The sequence below is a fragment of the Anomaloglossus baeobatrachus genome, chromosome 11 (genome assembly GCF_048569485.1).
Source record: "Anomaloglossus baeobatrachus isolate aAnoBae1 chromosome 11, aAnoBae1.hap1, whole genome shotgun sequence".
Classification (NCBI taxonomy): domain Eukaryota; kingdom Metazoa; phylum Chordata; class Amphibia; order Anura; family Aromobatidae; genus Anomaloglossus; species Anomaloglossus baeobatrachus.
The window spans coordinates 148,207,833-148,227,621 of NC_134363.1; the positions used below are offsets into that span (position 1 = coordinate 148,207,833).

At 53.5% G+C, this 19,789-nt stretch overlaps 1 protein-coding gene across 5 annotated transcripts in view; it reads left to right on the forward strand.

Moving 5' to 3' along the window:
* LOC142256430 (cyclin-dependent kinase 11B-like) overlaps positions 1-19,789 on the forward strand; it is a 186,234-nt gene that overhangs the window by 55,802 nt on the left and 110,643 nt on the right. For all 5 annotated transcript variants that reach the window (XM_075328108.1, XM_075328110.1, XM_075328111.1 and 2 more), the window contains one exon: positions 628-755. In XM_075328108.1, the coding sequence (XP_075184223.1) occupies positions 628-755 (128 nt within the window). The remainder of the gene's footprint in view (positions 1-627; positions 756-19,789) is intronic.

Consider the following 19,789-nt stretch of genomic DNA (forward strand, 5'->3'; position numbering starts at 1 on the left):
CCCGCACCTCCGCCGATCAGCTGTTTTTGGTCCTGGCAGCAGGAGGCCGGACATGATCAGCTTCGGCGATGCTCCGTGTTCTGATAGTGGCTGCACATCTGCCCCCTATTGATTAGAATGGCAGGTGGATGTGCAGGCCGTGGCCGCTATCAGAAGACAGAGCAGCTCCGGAACTGAGCATTTCAGTCTGCCTGCTGCCGCCGCCGGTACAGTGTATGGTTGATTGGCGGAGGTGTGGGGCCCCGGCTAATCAGACATTGATGACCTATCCTAAGGACAGGCCATCAATGTAGTGGAGAACTCCTTTAAGATTACTTCCAGTAGGTGGCACTAGAGTTCAAGACCTGCTCCCTGTCTGAAGAAGCAATTTGCATATTTAATTTCTCGGAGGCACATTGAATGGCCTATAAGTCTCCTTACACTGGCATGTCATTTTCCTAAAGGAGACACGTTACCCCATAGACCCCAGTGTGAACTGTGTAATGCTTTGTTTCTCCTGTGATGATGAGTTCACCTATGGGATCCTGGGATCTCTGTAGTGGAACACCCCGTGATTTGGCTTATGGCCAGACACCAGGTATTTCACCTCCTTTAACGGCACCGTTTTTTGTTTTTTTTTTCTTGCAGCGACCGTTTGGAACAAGTGGAACGTAATCGTGAGCGAGAGAGGAAACTGAGGGAACAGCATAAAGAGCTGAAAGAGCGACAGAGGCGAGCGGAGGAAAGACGCAAAGGACGGGATGCCAGGAGAGAAGGTACTATTATCTGCATCCGGTCCTGTCACTTAGGTATTGGGCTCTGTGAAGCTGCGGTTTATTTTTAGGGATCAAAACTTAGTTCCTTTTTATAGGAAGCCATACATGCAGAAGAGCGTAATTGCATGTTACAGTAGGATTATTATGAATGAGATTTCAGAAAATCTAATCATGCACTGGACAAAATCCACAATGGAAATTTCCCAAAGTGGAATTAAAATCCTATGCGTGACAATTTTTTCTGTGCTTAAACACCGCTGGATTTCCACAATGAAATTCTGCAGCAGAACAGTCCCACAAGAGCGTTCCCTTACACATCCAAGTGACGGCCGAGAACAGAAACATGCACACAAATATAGTGTGAAATAAACAACAATTAAAAACTGTGGTCAGCAGGCTTGGAGTTATAGTTCACATTGATATATATAGTAGGATTTTTGTGTACTCACCGTAAAATCTCTTTCTCTGAGTCTTCATTGGGGGACACAGGACCATGGGTTATGCTGCTGTCACTAGGAGGCTGACACTAAGTAAACATAAAAAAGTTAGCTCCTCCCTAGCAGCATACACCCCGAGCCGGAGGCGGGCTCAGATCAGTTGGTGCACAAGCAGTAGGAGGAGTACCAGAATCACCATACATAAACACAAGTTGTAACTAAAACAATGCAGCCGTGCAAACAAGAGGTCTATGAACATAAGACCACTGAAAAAATAGCCGGCAAATGCAATTGAATCAACCAAAAAACCAAGCAGGGTGGGTGCTGTGTCCCCCAATGAAGACTCAGAGAAAGAGATTTTACGGTGAGTACACAAAAATCCTACTTTCTCTATCGTTTCATTGGGGGACACAGGACCATGGGACGTCCAAAAGCAGTCCCTGGGTGGGAATACCGACAAACCCGCAGAGGAAGAAAAACAACAACCTCCCTCGGCGGGCTTGCACTATAATTGAATGCTGCCACCCTATTACAGGTGTGCAACTGCTGCCTGCAAGACCTTTCTCCCAAAAATAGCATCTGCCGATGCTTGGGTGTGAACCTGGTAGAACCTAGTAAAGGTGTGCAGGCTAGACCAGGTGGCGGCCTTGCAGACCTGGTCGGCCGACGCCTGATGCCTAATCGCCCAAGAGGCTCCCACTGCGCGGGTAGAGTGCGCCTTTACCCCCCGCGGCGGAGACTTGTCCCGAATCCGATAGGCCTCTGATATGGCGGAACGGATCCATCTGGCAATTGTGGCCTTGGATGCCGATTCACCCTTCTTGGGACCAGAAGGGAGAACAAACAGACCATCTGACTTACGGAACGGCGCGGTTCTGGAGACATAAATTCTAAGTGCACGCACTAGGTCCAGGGTGTGCAAGGACCTCTCCAAGCTGTGAGAGGGGCCAGGACAGAAGGACGGAAGGACGATTTCCTCGTTAAGATGGAACGGGGAGACCACCTTTGGGAGAAAACCGGGATCTGGCCGGAGAACCGCTTTGTCCTGGTGAAAAATCAAAAAGGGGGAACGACAAGAGAGAGCTGCCAGCTCTGACGTCCTGCGAATAGAAGTGATGGCAACAAGAAACACCACCTTCCATGACAGGTGAGAAAGGGAAGATTCTCGCAAGGGCTCGAATGGGGAGCCCTGAAGTGACCCTAGGACTAGATTAAGGTCCCACGGTTCTAGAGGCCGCCGGTACGGCGGTGCCAGGTGGGCAACTCCCTGGATGAAGGTCTTAACCTGTGAACGAGCGGCCAGTGGCTTCTGAAACAGGATTGATAACGCCGATATCTGGCCCTTTAGTGTTGCGAGCGAGAGACCCGCATCTAGGCCTGACTGCAAGAATGCCAATAGGGAAGGAAGGGAGAAGGCGAGAGGAGAAGAAATATTCTGCTCTTCACACCACCTGAAGAAAACCTTCCACGTGCGGTGGTAAATCTTTGATGAAGATGGCTTCCTGGCCCTAATCATTGTCTGAATCACTCTTGAGGAAAAACCAGCCTTAGCTAGAACCCAGGATTCAATGGCCAGGCCGTCAAATTTAGGACCTGTGAGTTCTGATGGAAGAGAGGCCCCTGCTGCAGGAGATCTGGACGGTCTGGAAGGCGCCACGGAGCGTCTGCGAGGAGCTGAGTTAGTTCCGCGAACCATGCTCGCCTGGACCAGTCCGGAGCCACTAGGATGACCGGTATCCCTTCCGCCTTGATCTTCTTGAGGACCCTCGGAATTAGAGGGAGCGGAGGGAAGATGTACGGGAGACTGAACTGGCTCCATGACAGGGTGAGGGCGTCGACTCCTAAAGCCAAGCGGTCGCGGCACCGTGCTACAAAGTGCGGAACCTGACGGTTGAACCGGGAGGCCATTAGGTCCACGTCCGGAACTCCCCATCTGTCGCAGATCTGGTTGAAGACTTCCCGGTTGAGGGACCATTCTCCGGAGGCGAGGCCTTCCCTGCTGAGGAAGTCCGCCGCCCAATTGTCCACGCCTGGGATGTGTACCGCTGAGATCAGGGAGTGATGACACTCGGCCCAGTGCAAGATCTTCTTGACTTCTCGCATCGCCCCGACACTTCTTGTGCCGCCTTGGTGGTTGATGTACGCCACCGCCGTCGCATTGTCCGACTGGATCCTGACCGGGCAACCCTGTACGAGGTGCCGAAACTGCTGCAAGGCTAGCCGGATGGCTCTTATCTCCAAAATGTTGATCTGGAGGCAACTCTCTCTCGGTGACCATCGGCCCTGCGCTGTGTGATGTCGAAACACTGCTCCCCAGCCCTGGAGACTGGCGTCGGTGGTCACTATCTTCCAGTGGAGCGGGAGGAAAGACCTCCCTGATGCGAGGTTGCGCTGATTGAGCCACCAACGGAGGGAGTGGCGGGTCTCCGGCGAAAGATGAAACCTGCGGTCCAGAGAAAAGGGAGATCTGTCCCACTTCTTCAGCAAGGCCAGCTGGAGGGGTCGGAGATGGAACTGTGCAAAGGGTACCGCTTCCATCGCCGCCACCATACGACCGAGGACTCGCATGCCGAACCTGATGGACACTTGGCGCTGACGCCGGAGAGCGCGGAGTCCTCGTTGTAGGGAGGAGATCTTCTCCTGTGTGAGGAAAACTCGCCCTTGGATGGTATCGAATACCATGCCTAAAAAGGTGATCCGACGGGCCGGGATCAGAGAGGACTTCTTCCGATTTATCAGCCACCCTAACCGTGAAAGGGTGTCGATCGTGACCTGAACCCCAAGACGACAGTCCTCGAAGGAAGAGCCCTTTATCAACATATCGTCCAAGTACGGGATGACCATGACACCCCTGGCATGCAGGACGGACATGGCAGCAGCCATGATCTTCGTAAAGACCCTGGGTGCGGATGCGAGGCCGAAGGGAAGAGCCGTGAACTGGAAGTGATCTTCCGCTATCGCAAAGCGGAGGAACTGTTGGTGAGAGGTGGCTATCGGGACGTGAAGATAGGCGTCTTGAATATCCAGCGATGCCAGGAATTCGCCTACCTCCATGGACGCGATGACGGACCGGAGTGACTCCATTCGAAACGGCCGAGGTCTCACCGACCTGTTCAGAAGCTTTAGGTCGAGGACGGGACGGACAGAGCCGTCCTTTTTGGGGACCACGAAAAGGTTGGAATAGAACCCCTTGAAACGCTCTGCGGGAGGGACTGGTACCACGACTCCGGTTCGGAGGAGGGAGTCTATGGAGTGAAAGAACGCGCGAGCCCGCGCGGTAGACTCGGGAGGGCGAGATAGGAAAAAACGTCTCGGTGGCTTTGCCTCGAATTCTATTTTGTAGCCTGATGTGATGATCTCTCTGACCCAGGCATCGGCGGTCAGGGGGATCCACACATGCTGAAAACGAGACAGACGCCCCCCCCACAAGTCTGGCGCTGTTGCGCGCCGACCGCGAGTCACTTGGATGAACGACGGCGGTAACCGGAAGAGGATCTCGTGGACTGGCGGGGGCGTGAACGCCAGGCGGGATTGGTCTTGAATGACGGGGTCTTCCTGTCTCTCGGAGGAGAGCGGCTTTTCCGCGGCTGGGGATTGGAGCTGAAGCTGCGAAAGGGCCGGAAACGAGCGGTGGAGCGCCGATTCTGGAAGCGCTTGGGACGCAATTGGGGGAGAGATGTACTCTTTCCTCCCGTTGCATCGGAGATCAGCTGGTCCAGCCTATCTCCGAAGAGACGCTCCCCTAGGAAGGGCAGAGAAGTTAGTGACTTCTTAGAGGCCGCATCCGCGTTCCAGGACCGGAGCCAAAGGGCTCGACGGATGGCCACATTGTTGCTGGCGGCCTGGGTCGCGCAACTTGCAGACGCCAGGGCTGCATTGAGCAAGTACTCACCCGCGAGGGAAATCTGCGAGGCGATGGGAACCAGGTCCGGATTGGCAGGAATGGCGCGGAGACCGCAGCGTAGCGTGTCCGCCCAGGACATCAGTGCCTTCGCAACCCAAACCGAGGCGAAGGCCGGAGAGAGGGATGAGCCCGCTGCCTCGAAGGCGGAACGGGCCAACCTGTCAATAGTACGGTCCGTAGGGTCTTTGAGAGACGTACCGTTAGTGAGTGGAAGGACTGTGTGAGAAGACAGGCGGGAGATTGGGGGGTCGACCACAGGGGAACCTGCCCAATCCTTTCTAAGACCCTCAGGAAAGGGATAATGCAAATCGATGGACTTACCGCTGGTAAATACCCTGTCCGGCTGTTGCCTGTGGCTGCGCAGTAACTCAGCGAATTCTGGATGTCCGCTGAATGTGTTCTGGGCCCGCTTCACCCGCTTAAAGGAGATCTGGGTGCTCTGGGAGGAGACTAGGTCCACCTGTACCTTCAAGGTCTGGTTTACTGCTTCTATCAGGCTATTTACCATGTGCCGGATATCGGCCGCCTGCTCTGAGTCCTGCAGGGGTACCGCATCGGAATCATCCTCGGAGCAGTCAGAAGCCTCCCTGGAGGACTGACGGTCTGGACCTGGGGATGAAGGTGAAACCTGGGAAGAGTCTGAGGACGAGACCTGGCGGGTCCGTTTCTGAGCAGCAGAGGAGGACCCTGCAACGGGGCTCACCTGCTCCGGAGGCAATTGCGCCGGGTCTGCGGGAATCTGGGCGAGCGTCGGCAACAGGCGTAGAGCTTGCGCGATGGTCCGAGAAGCCTCAGAGAGGGAATCTACGGACTGGGACAGGGACGCTAGCCAGTTGGGGGGGGGCGGGACGCAGGGCCCTGCAGCATATGGCGCTGTGGCGTCTGCGGTATCAGAAACGTCGGCCGCGGAGTTCTGCGGAGGCTGCGCGTCTGTAGAACAGACGGAGCATAGTGGGGCGTCCTGACCCTGGGAAAATTTGGAGCTGCAGGAGGAGCATGCAAAAAATAGTGCAAAGGGGGCCTGCTTGGATTGGGTGGGCTTAGCCTTAGGCATGGTGCAAACAGGTACTCTCCCTGGTGGCTGCTAGGAAGGAGACAGGAGAGGGTTAACTCGTCCCTAAACTCAGAGAATGCTACCTAGTGAGGGCTACTCCTTAGGAGCAGAGCTTACCCAGGTCCTGCGTGCTGCCCACCAGTCCAGAAGAGGAGTCCAGGAGTGAGCTGGCCAGAAAACTCAGAACGCCGGCGTGCTGCAGCCTCAGGGGACCAGAGGCAGGCTAAAATGGAGAGGGGACGCTGGAGGAGGCTGGGGGAGGAGCAGGATTCCGGCACGAAAAAGCCAGGAGGATTTACAGCCCCCACCATCAGCCAGGGGGGCGTGGCTAGGACGCAGGAGCGACTAGGCCGAGACCGGGGACTAAATTTATGGAGAGGGCCGGGGGAAAGAGCAGGGAAGTCGGTCCTACCTGCAATCGACGGCGCCGGCTCAGCGATGGATGCGGTGCAGGCAGGGCTCCCTGCCCTGCCTGTGAACAGCGCTGCTCGTCCAGGAAGGCTCCGGGGGAGAGCGTGCTGAGGCAGGGTAGTGGACATCATGATGGGGGTAGACAGCCCCCTATCACACACGCTGCGGAGGATCCATCCCTGCTGTACTCCCCTGTACGCCCTTTGGGGTGATACCTCAGGGCGAATCAGGGGTGCCCACAAAACAACCTGCCCACACGCGCACCCCCGGGAGTGGTACCACGGGGACGGGCGGGGGAGAGGGCCCCGACGTCTCAAGCCCCTGCGACCCTGGGGAGCGGTACCCACGGGGCTGCGGAGAATGAGTGAAGCGAATACCTGCAGAGAAGAAGACGACAGGTATGAGAGTGATGAGCGGCGCCGAAATAAAAGAAAAAAGCGCAAAAAAAAATACATGGCTGAGGGGGGCCGAGACGGCCCACATCAGCCTCCTACGACACTAAGCTAAAAACTGATCTGAGCCCGCCTCCGGCTCGGGGTGTATGCTGCTAGGGAGGAGCTAACTTTTTTATGTTTACTTAGTGTCAGCCTCCTAGTGACAGCAGCATAACCCATGGTCCTGTGTCCCCCAATGAAACGATAGAGAAATATATTTTTTTTTTTTTTTTTTTTTTTTAAGGAGGTGAAGATAGTATTACCACTGCTGCTCCGAGTCAGTCTTTTCTCCGTCCTGCCCCTTTAGTGCACTATAAAATGTATAATATGTGAAGAAACAGGTATGGTCCTCTTCGCTGCAGGATAGACTGTTTGCCTTGCAGGCTATACTTTATGGATAGTATACTTAAAGGGGCTGACCAGGCTTGGGGTGAAAGTCTGCACTCGCTCTTCTGTGACTTCAGATTTCTGAATCCGGACAGTGTGTGCTGTGCATGCTGTCAAGATTCGGTTTTGCTGGCAAGAGTAGGTGATTGCATGACCACCCATTGTATAACATTTGCATATTTCTGATCACATGCTGACTAGACATGTTTGACCTCTCACTGCACTTTTAGTTGGCACATGCTCGCCTGCTGTCACCAGCAACACCGAAGAATCAAGACAAGCGCGCACACCGTACACTGTCAGGATTCAGAAGTCTGCAGTCACTTACAGTAACTGCAAGTGTTCATCTCAAGACTGGAAAACCCCCTTTAAGATCCATCCATTGAGACCACTTCATGTATTCAGCCTTTATTAAAGGGATAGTGCAAGAAAGAGTTAGTAAATTAGCTGCAGAAAATGTATAAAAGTAAAAAAAAAAATCAAGTCACTTCACTGTTAAATCCTCCAATTTCCCTGCTTTGATGATCCCTGCTGCTCTTTATTTCATTGGACCGATGAGGGGCCAAAATGAGATCAAAGATTGTCTGCAGTGGTCCTACAGATGTGAGACACAACATTGCTTCTGGGCAATAAATTGTGAGGACCACCAGTGAGACTGGAGACATGGGGGATTTAACAGGTGAGTATTGTTTTGATTGAATTTAACATTTCTTTGCAGCTTGTTTTAATTTTTTAAAAACTTGGCCAGCCCCTTTTAAAAAGCGGAAGGGCGGCGCTGGGCGAGGGCAGCGCTTGAGTGAGGGCGGCGCTGGGCGAGGGCGGTGCATGAGTGAGGGCTGTCCTTTAGGCCACTTCCACACTGCCCTATTTTTGGTCAGCATTAGTAAGCTAAAACCAGGAGTTTACCTCCAAACACAGAAATGCAATTTTTTGGAATATCCCTTCTTAATTTTGCCTTCCAAATACTGATGCCAGATCCTGACCCACTGAGAAGACAGGACTGAGACAGATCCTCCGACCCATCCATAAGGAGTATAATGACACAAACTGAGTTTAGATGGACTTTGCTTTCGGTCAGTCTTTTTTGTGCAATAGAACAAAAATCGCACTGTATTTGAACGTTTCCCTCCTTGTGCTCTGACATATTGGGGATTCAGATGGGGCGCCTGATGGAAGGAGCAGAACACCATAAGAATGGTCTCTTAGCGAGTTCTTTTCTTTTTAGTTTGAATTAGTATATTTTTTTTAAAGGGAACCTGTCACCAGATTTGTCCCTTTTATAAGCTGCGGCCACCACCAGTAAATCAAGCATTAAACAACGCCCATCAAAATCAATGAGTTGCAAACGTAATCCTCTGACATCCCAGGTGTTTCAGAGCAAACAATGCTCGTTGTAGCTTCATCCAGGGTCCCCCAAACTACTCTGATGACTCCAAATTTTCCAATAACATATTTAAAGGGAACTTATCACCAGATTTGGCCTTTATAAATTGCAGCCACCACCATGAATACTGTATATAAGAGCCCAGACTGCTCGGTAAAATGTAAAACACTTTTATTATACTTACCTGCACGGCAGTCTGGTTTGATGATTGTCGCTGGTCTTCATCCAGAGCCTCCTCTCTTCCTTCCTTCACTCCTCCTTCCCAGCCCCGTGTGGATGCTGCGTCCTACGTCATCCACACAGAGGCCTCCATTGCACTCCTGCGCATGCACAGTTTCTCTACCCTGTTGAGGTCAGAGCGAAGTACTGCGCAGGTGCGAGGATAGGTCAAAGGCCGCCCGAGCATGCACACTAGAATACTTTGCTATGCTCTCAGCAGGGCAGATCAAAGTGCGAGTGCGCAGGAGCACATGTAAGGCCTCTGTGTGGATGACGTAGGATGCGCCATCCACACTGAACATGGAAGGAGGACGGCGATGGAAGGAAGAGAGGAGGTGCTGGACTGAGACCAGCGACGACCATCGGACCAGATCGCCCCACAGGTGAGTATAGTGGAACCTCTGTTTACGAGTAACCCAGTTAGCTAGTATTTCGCTATACGAGCAAATCTTGCTGTAAATTTATAACTCAGGTTACGAGCAATCTTTGCTGTATGAGCAAATACTCACCGCACACACTTCCGGTTCCGTACATTCACCGCGCTCTGACCCGCTCTTGCAGTCCGCACAAACACACATATTCTACTCACCTTACCTTCCGTTCCATCGTCGGCCTCCCGGTTCTTGTAGTTCGCCGGTGCAGGATGTGTATCGGGTAACCATCGTGACCGATGGAGGAATTTCCGCTGTCAACCGCTTCTCAAAGGCATCGCGCTGACCAATCAGAGGCAAGCGGCTCCTTCCTTTGACGTCAGCGCTCTGGCAGCGGAAGCTCCGTGGCATCGGTTGCGATGGTTACCCGATACACATCCTGTAGCGGTGAACTACAAGAATCAGGAGGCCGGCGATGGAATGGAAGGTAAGGTGAGCATAATATGTGTGTGTGCGTGTATGTGATGGCACAATAGGGGACCAGGATGGGACATTGCACAAATTGTGGAAGGAATTGTCTGAGCTTCCATTTTCTTTATCGTTCCTATGGGAGACCCAGACATTGGGTGTATAGCTTCTGCCTCCGGAGGACACACAAAGTACTACACTAAAAAGTGTAGCTCCTCCCTCTGAGCCTATACACTCCCTGGAGAACCAGATCTAGCCAGTTCATTGCTTTGTGTTCAGGAGGCATACATCCACACATGCATTCTCATCTGATTTTTCATTTTTGGAAACAGTTTGAAGAAAAGCGGGTCCAAGTCTGGACCCCCGGCATGTCCCTTCTCACCCCACTGTGTCGGCGGTGCTGTTAAGGTTGATTCCAAGGCTGGAGCCTTACATGCCGCGCTCCTTCACCATCCCTCGGGCTCTGGCTTGAAGTGGGAGCCAGCACGGTTCTCCATGCTTTGCAGGAGACCGGTCTCCATCCGCAGCCCTTCAGGATCCTGCTGGACGGAGCACTCATCCCCAGGGACTTGGAACCCTGCGTCTCAGCAAGCTAAGTACCTGAGACGTTTATATTCTGGGGGTCCCTGTACTTTATTATGGTGGGAGAGTGTGCTGAGTGTGTTTTATGACATTTCCGGCGGGTTCTCTGGCTGTCGCCTGAGAACCGCGCCGATGGTGCCTGCGCGCCGGCCGCACCGCTCAAATGTAGGCCCCGGCTTCGCCGGAGGCCTACTTTCGGTTTCACTGCCCTCGCATGTCATTCATGCAGAGGGACAGTGCGGCTCCGCCCAGCGGCCGTTCTGCACAGGGGAGGGACACTCCTCACTGGGTACATGTCTCCTCCCCTGTAAGTCTCTTTGGCCCCTCAGATCCCTCTCTCAGGGTTGGTCCCGCCCCCTCTCCTCGCTCCGGCGCCATTTTATCAGCGTTTTCTCTGCGATCAGCACTGGCTGCAGCATCCCTGCTGAGGTGCTTGGGGGTCCGGGCTTCAGGATCTGGAGGGCACACAACACCGCTCCAGCGGTCTGGTAAGCCACAACCTCTGGTTGTGGGCCTCTGTATATACTCTCTGGGGGTCACTCTGGCAGAGCCCCCACTTCAGCAGCATGTCTCACACGAGGAGCAAGGCTCCAAAGCTATATTCAGTATGCACTGCATGTAAGCTCGTGCTGCCTGAACCGAGCACATATCCACATTGTGATGCCTGCTCTAACCTGACAATGCCTCAGCCTGGAATCGCACCCACAGTGGTCTCTCCGGCTGCTCCGGCTCCTGTGGCTGAACCCCCGGCTTGGGTAGAATCCTTCTCTAGGTCAATCTCCCAGTCTTTTGCCGACTCCATGGGACAGCTGTCCCGGACTTTGCTGAACATGCATCAGCCCCCTTCACAGGGTGCCTCTGCTGCTAGGGCTCTCTCAGCGGAGCTCACAGAGGATTCATCATCTGGTCCCAGACCCCGTCCTCCTAAGAGGAGACGTAGGGCTCCCTCCCCTTCCTCGTCCCGCGGCTCTGTTTCAGAAGCTGACTCGCGGGACGAGGAGGATGCCTTTACTGGGGGCTCGGAGGCTACCTCCATGTGCCCCATTGATCTGTCCGAAAGTGACTCAGATGTTAGTGATTTGATTGCGTCCATTAATTCTGTACTGGACCTCAATCCGCCAGTATCAGAGGAGCAACCCTCTCTGGCAGAAAAGCACCAGTTTACCTTGCCTAAGAGGACAAAGAGTGTGTTCTTTAACCACTCCAGTTTTCAGGCCGCTGTGACCAAGCCGAGGGCCTGTCCTGACAAACGCTTCCCAAAGCGTGGTTCTGATGACCGTTTTCCCTTTCCACCTGAGGTGGTCAAGGAGTGGGCTCATTCACCAAAGGTAGACCCCCCGGGGTCTAGACTCTCAGCCTGGACCGTTGTATCAGTGGCTGATGGCACCTCTCTAAAGGATTCCACTGACCGCCAGGTTGACCTTCTGTCCAAATCTGTATATGAGGCCGCAGGGGCCTCGTTCTCCCCATCTTTTGCAGCAGTGTGGGCTCTCAAAGCCATCTCTGCTTCTCTAGAGGAGATGCATTCCCTCGCCAGGGACTCTATGCCCGAAATGGTTGCCTTAACTTCCCAAGCTTCCGCTTTTTCATCTTATGCCATGTCTGCCATGCTGGAGGCTTCTCACCGCACTGCGGTGGCTTCGGCTAATTCCCTCGCTATCCGCAGGATCTTGTGGCTTCGAGAGTGGAAGGCAGATGCTTCTTCAAAGAAGTACCTTGCTGGGCTCCCTTTTGCTGGGTCCAGGCTATTCGGTGAACAACTGGATGAAATTATTAAGGAAGCTACTGGCGGGAAGAGTACTTCCATGCCACAAACCAAAACCAGGAAACCTGTCCAGGGTAGGAACCAGTCGAGGTTTCGTTCCTCCAACTGGTCGTCCTCTAAGCCCTCGGCCTCGTCCACTAACTCAGCCAAGGACCAAAAATCCAACTGGCGCACAAAGGCGCGTCCACAGAAGACCGCAGGAGCTGCTGCCACTAAGGCAGCCTCCTCTTGACTATCTGTCCGCGCCAGCAACGTCCTTAGTCGGTGGCAGGCTCTCCCACTTTGGCGACGCGTGGTTTCAACACGTCTCCGATCAGTGGGTGCGGGATGTCATCTCCCACGGCTACAGGATAGAATTCTCTTCCAGCCCGCCAAACAGAATTTTTCTGTCAACTCCCCCCTGTTCCAAGGCCGCCGCCTTCTCTCAGGCCGTGGCATCCTTGCAGGCCAACGGAGTAATTGTACCGGTTCCCGCCCGGGAACGGTTCAGAGGTTTCTACTCAAATCTCTTCCTAGTCCCCAAAAAGGACGGTTCCTTCTGGCCCATCCTGGATCTCAAGCTTCTCAACAAGCATGTTCAGGTGCGGCATTTTCGCATGGAATCTCTGCGGTCAGTCATTGCCTCAATGACCCAAGGGGATTTCCTGGCATCCATCGACATCAGAGATGCCTATCTGCATGTGCCAATTGCAGTTTCACACCAGCGTTGGCTACGTTTTGCAATCGGAGAGGAACATTTCCAATTCGTGGCTCTCCCCTTCGGGTTAGCCACGGCCCCTCGGGTATTCACCAAGGTCATGGCAGCAGTAATTGCGGCACCTCCAAGGGTTGGCAGTGATTCCTTACCTGGACGACCTTCTCGTCAAGGCTTCATCCAGCGCAGACTGTCAGCGGAGTGTCTCGCTCACTCTCGCCACTCTAGCCCAATTCGGGTGGCTGGTCAATCTGCCCAAATCCACTCTGACCCCGACCCAGAGGCTCACGTACCTAGGGATGCAGTTCGAGACTCTGCCGGCACTTGTGAAGTTGCCCTTGATCAAACAGCAGTCCCTCCAACTGGCGGTGCGCTCTCTGCTGAGGCCCCGCCGTTATTCCATTAGGCACCTGATGCAGGTGCTGGGTCAGATGGTGGCGTCAATGGAGGCTGTTCCCTTTGCCCAGTTCCATCTGCGTCCTCTGCAGCTGGACATTCTCCGCTGTTGGGACAAGCGGCCTTCCTCCTTGCACAGGTTAGTGGCTCTGTCGCCACAGACCAGGAGCTCTCTTCAGTGGTGGCTTCGGCCCCTCTCTCTGTCTCAGGGACGCTCCTTCCTGGCTCCGTCCTGGGTGGTCCTCACCACGGATGCCAGTCTATCCGGCTGGGGAGCGGTATGTCTCCACCACCGAGCACAGGGCACTTGGACTCCGTCCGAGTCAGCCCTCTCGATCAATGTGCTGGAAACCAGAGGTGTGCTCCTGGCTCTCCTAGCTTTTCACCACCTATTGGCGGGCAAGCACATCCGAGTCCAGTCAGACAACGCGACAGCAGTTGCCTACATCAATCACCAAGGCGGGACACGCAGCCGCCTGACAATGTTGGAGGTACAACGTATCCTTCAATGGACGGAGGACTCCAAGTCCACCATATCCGCAGTCCACATCCCAGGCGTGGAAAACTGGGAGGCAGATTATCTCAGCCGTCAAACCGTGGACAGTGGCGAGTGGTCCCTGCATCCGGCAGTGTTTCAGTCAATCTGCCGCAAGTGGGGCACTCCGGACGTGGACCTAATGGCATCCCGTCACAACAACAAGGTTCCGATTTACGTGGCTCGCTCCCACGATCCTCAGGCCTTCGCAGCGGACGCTCTGGTTCAAGACTGGTCCCAGTTTCGTCTGTCCTACGTGTTTCCCCCTCTAGCTCTCTTGCCCAGAGTCCTGCGCAAGATCAGAATGGAGGGCCGTCGGGTCATCCTCATTGCTCCGGACTGGCCCAGGCGAGCTTGGTACCCAGACCTGCTCCATCTGTCCGTAGAGGTGCCGTGGCATCTTCCGGACCGTCCAGACCTTCTCTCACAAGGTCCGTTTTTCCTCCAGAATTCTGCGGCTCTCAGATTGACGGCGTGGCTCTTGAGTCCTGGATCCTGACGGCTTCTGGTATTCCTCCTGAAGTCATTTCCACTATGACTCGGGCCCGGAAGTCTTTCTCGGCCAAGATCTATCACAGGACTTGGAAAATTTTCCTGTCCTGGTGTCGCTCTTCCGGCCATTCTCCTTGGCCTTTTTCCTTGCCGACCCTGCTGTCCTTTCTACAGTCCGGTCTGCAGCTAGGACTGTCCCTCAATTCTCTCAAGGGACAAGTCTCTGCTCTGTCAGTGCTGTTCCAGCGGCGTATCGCCCGGCTGGCTCAGGTCCGCACCTTCATGCAGGGCGCGTCTCACATCATTCCGCCTTACCGGCGGCCCTTGGATCCTTGGGACCTCAATTTGGTCCTCACGGCCTTGCAGAAACCCCCCTTTGAGCCTCTTAGGGAGATTTCTTTGTTTCGTCTTTCACAGAAAGTGGTCTTTCTAGTGGCCATAACTTCCCTCAGGAGAGTCTCTGATTTGTCTGCGCTCTCTTCGGAGTCACCTTTTTTGGTTTTTCATCAAGACAAGGTGGTTCTCCGTCTGACTCCGGACTTTCTCCCTAAGGTGGTTTCTCCTTTCCACCTTAACCAGGACATTACCCTGCCTTCCTTTTGTCCGGCTCCTGTTCATCGCTTTGAAAAAGCGTTGCATACTCTGGATCTGGTGCGGGCGCTCCGGATCTATGTGTCTCGCACCGCTGCTCTTAGGCGGTGCACCTCTCTTTTTGTGCTGACCACAGGTCGGCGTAAGGGCCTCTCTGCTTCTAAGCCGACCTTAGCCCGTTGGATTAGGTCGACCATTTCCGATGCCTACCAGTGTACTCAGGTGCCTCCCCCGCCGGGGATCAAGGCACACTCGACCAGAGCTGTCGGTGCCTCTTGGGCTTTCAGGCACCAGGCTACGGCTCAGCAAGTCTGTCAGGCTGCCACTTGGACTAGCCTGCATACCTTTTCAAAGCACTACCAAGTGCATGCTCATGCTTCGGCAGATGCGAGCTTGGGCAGACGCATCCTTCAGGCGGCTGTCGCCCATTTGTGAAATTAGGCTCTGCCTAATTCTCAGTTTTCTGTTTATTCCCACCCATGGACTGCTTTGAGACGTCCCAATGTCTGGGTCTCCCATAAGGAACGATAAAGAAAAAGAGAATTTTGTTACTTACCGTAAATTCTTTTTCTTATAGTTCCGTATTGGGAGACCCAGCACCCTCCCTGTTGCCTGTTGGCAGTTTCTTGTTCCGCGTGTTATCACCGGCTGTTGTCGTGGACAGAGTCTCCGGTTGTTCCGGTTCTTGCTCTGTTTTTACTTGTGGGTGGCTATTCTCCTTCAGCTTTTGCACTAAACTGGCTAGATCTGGTTCTCCAGGGGGTGTATAGGCTCAGAGGGAGGAGCTACACTTTTAAGTGTAGTACTTTCTGTGTCCTCCGGAGGCAGAAGCTATACACCCAATGTCTGGGTCTCCCAATACGGAACTATAAGAAAAAGAATTTACGGTAAGTAAACAAAATTCTCTTTATTTCCTATGGGAAATCTTGTTCTGCTAGACAAGTAACTTGGTTTACAAGCACACTCCCAGAACGGATTGTTCTCGTAAACCAAGGTTCCACTGTATAATATAGGTCTTTTTTTTATGTTATACCCCCGGCCTGAGTATATATTATATACAGTATTCTAGAATGCTATATTTAAGAGCTCAGTGGTGGTGGGAGACAACTTATAAGGGACAAATTTGGTGACAGGTTCCCTTTAAATATGTTACTAGAAAATTTCGAGTCTTCATAGTGTAGTTTGTGGGACCCTGGATGAAACTGATGAGCATCGTTTGCTCCGAATGACCCAGGGTGTCAGAGGATTACATTTGCAACTCCCTGATTTATATGGGTAATGCTTGATTTATCCAGCGGGGGCGCTCCACTCTACTAGAATCTTAACAGCTTGACGTTCAGATTATTGAGTAACTGTTCAAATAAAATAATAACTGTTCCAAGTGTTTCTGTCCCTTGAAGTCAAGCATTTTCAGATTTTATTACCTTACCCTGTGTAGTTTATAAGACAGTATAGAGCACCGTTATTCTCTTTTTTCTTCATCGTTCCTATGGGAGACCCAGACCATGGGGTGTATAGCTACTGCCCCCGGAGGACACACAAAGTTACTACACTCAAAAACGTGTAGCTCCTCCCTCCTAGCATATACACCCCCTGCTAGCCAGATCTAGCCAGTTTCTTGCTTTGTGTCAGGAGGATCCACACACACACATGCATCCCTTTTTGATTTTTCATTTTTTACAAAGATTTGGAAGAAAAGCGGGTCCACTGGACCCCCGGCATGTCCCTTCACACTCCCCTGGCGGCAGTGCTGTTAAGGTTGACTTCAGGGCAGGAGCCCTTCATGCCGCGCTCCTTCAACATCCCTTAGGGGCTCAGATTTGAAGTGGGAGCCAACACGGTTCTCACTGCCTTGCAGGAGACCGGCCTCCATCCGCAGCCCTTGTGCAGGACCCTGCTGGACGGAGCACTGACCCCCACCCCACAGGGACTGGACCCTGCGTCTCAAAGCTAAGTATAGAGACGTTTATTCAGAGGGTCTTTCTGCATGTGGGGCACTTTTATTGGGGGGGACAGTGATTGCTGAATAATGCTGCTTGTTTACTGTGTTTCCGGCCGGTTCCACAGTTTTTACTGAGAACCGCGCCGATGAGGCCTGATTTTCGGCCGCATGCATAACTTTAGGCCCCGGCTTCAGCCGCGGCCTAGTTTCGTTTCGTTCCCCTGCATGTCAGGCATGCAGGGGGACGCTGCAGAGCCGCCCGCCGGCCGCTCTGCACAGGGGAGGACGCTCCTTTTTGAGGTGATGATTCCATCCCCTGTACATCTCCTTCGCCCTCCGATTCCCGCTCCTGGTTTAACCCCCGCCTCCCCCCCTCACTCTGGCGCCATTTTCTCAGCGTCTTAGTACACTGGTCGGCGCTGGCTGCCCTGCAGCACAGGGAGGGAATACTGGCTGAGGGTCCAGGCTTGGAATCCGGAGGGCACTCATAATATGGCCTGATAAGTCACAACCCCTGGTTGTGCACTTTTTATACACTCTCAGGCATTCTGAAGGAGTTAATTCTTTATCATAGAATGTCCTCCTCAGCAGCATGACACTCTCGGGCATTCTGAAGGAGTTAATTCTTTATCATAGAATCTCCTCCTCAGCAGCATGTCTCACTCTAGCAGCAAAGCTACAAGGCTGTACTCTACATGTGCTGCATGTAACCTCATATTGCCTGAACCGGCACACTGTAATGGTTTTTAGGTGGGAATCCCCCCAGGCTGAACCCCTGTCTTGGGTATTCTACGCATGCTAGACAGAGCCCCCACCTCTGCAGCATGTCTCACAGAGCGAGGCTGCAGGCTGTTTCTTTATTATCCACTGCAGGTAGTCTCGTACGGCTATACCGAGCTCCTAACCACTGTGGCCCCTCAGCATGGGGGCTCATTAATGGTCCCTCTGCTCCGGTTTTGGTGGCTGACCCCCATAGGATTCCTATTTCCAGGGGTCGGCTGTCCCGGCATCTGCTGAGCATGCAGTTCCCCTCTCAGGGCGTCTTCTGCTCGCTCGGCCAAGCTCACAAGGGACTCTCCTTCTTGGCTCAGACCCCGTTCTCCTGACAGGGAGACGCAGGGTCCCCTGTCCTCCCCGTCCCGCAGCTCCGATTACGAGCTGATTCACCGGACGAGGAAGATGTCTCTACCGCGGACACGGACGCTACTTTATGTACATTGATCCGTCCGTAGGTGACGCAGATGCGAATGATTGGCTTGCGTCCATTATTCTTGTGTCCGCCTGATCAGGGGAGTATTCCCCGCTGGCAGAAAGGCACAGTTTACCTTTAGCAGGTCAAGGAGTGTGTTACTTAACCACTCCAGTTTTCAGCCCGCTGCGTCCAAGCCCACAGCTTTTCCTGCAGACCCCACAGCGGGGTTCTGCTGCCTGTCTCCCCCTCCCTTCAGAGAGGGTAGCCACTCCGGTCTAGACTGCCCGGTTAGTTGTATCAGTGGCTGACGGCACCTCTATAGGATTCTACCGTACATTAATTTTGTACTGGACCTCAATCCGCTCTGAGATGAAGCGTGTTTCTGAGGACTGTGTTTCCCCTGTCCACCAATGGTGGTCAAGAAGTGGGCTCATTCACTTCAGGTGGCTCAGCCCGGACCGTTATGTCAGTGGCTGATGGCTCCTCACTTAAGGTTCTGCGGTCCACCCGGTTGTCCTTTGGGCCAAGTCGGTATGGGAACGGCAGGAGCTTGTTCTCCTCAGCTTACAGCAGTGCGGTTTTTTGTAACTTCTCTGCTTCTCTGGAGGAGATGAATTCTCTCACAGGGACTCTATGCCCAAAACGGTTGCCTGAACTCCAGACTTCAGTCTTTTCATCCTCTGCCAGGTCTGCCATGCTAGACGCCGCACGGCGGTGGTCTGGGCTACCTTCCTCGCTATCCGCAGGCTCCTGTGGCTTCGAAATTGGAAGGCAGATGCCTCTATGGAGGTTCCTGGCTGGGCTCCCCCTTGGTGGGCCCAGTTTCCCCGGAACCAAGCTGGGTGAAATTAAGGAAGCTCTTGGCGGGGAGTGTGCTTCCTCGCCACAAACCTAAACCAGGGAACCTGTCCAGGGCAGGAATCAGTTTAGGTTTCGATGGTTTCCGTTCCTCCATCTGATCGTCCTCTAGCTCAGCCTAGGTTCATGGAACCAAATGGCTCGAAGCTGCGTCTTCAGAAGACCGCAGGAGATGCTGTCACTGAGTCAGTTTCCTCCGAGCTATTTAGCCACGCCAACAACCTCCTTGGTCGGTGGCAGGCTCTCTCCATTTGGTGACGTAGGGTTCTAACACGTCTCCGTTAAATGGGGGCGACATTATATCTCCCTGGGCTACATGATGGACTTCTGTCCACCCGCCAAACAGATTTTTTCTGTCAACTCCTCCCGGCTCCAAGGCCGCCGCCTTCTCACAGGCTGTGGCATTTCTTGCTGGCCAATGGATTAATTGTACCGGTTCCCGACTGGGAACGGTTCTGAGATTTTTGCTTAAATCTATTCCTAGTCCCCGAAGAGGGCGGTGCCTTCCGACCTGGATCTTTAGCTTTTCAAGCATGGCCAGGTGGGGCGTTTTCACATGGAGTCTCGGTTTTGTTCCGTGTGTTTTTCTCACCGGATCAATCAAGAGCCCAAGGAGATTCCTTAGCAGCCATCGGCATCAGAGCTGCCTATCGGCAGGAGTCAATCGCAGTTTCTCACCAGCGTTGACTACGTTTTGACAATTGGAGTGGTCCAATTCGTGGCTCTTCCCTTGGGATTAGCCAAGGCCCCTCGAATTTTATCATTGAGGCAGCTGTGATTACGGTCCTTGCCCCCCTAGGGTTTGGCAGTGATCTTTTGCCCTGGTCAGCCTTCTTGTTGGGGCTTCATCCTGTGCTGACTCTTAGCAGAGTGCTTCGCTCACTCTCGCCACGCTGACCTATTCGGGTGGCTTGTCTT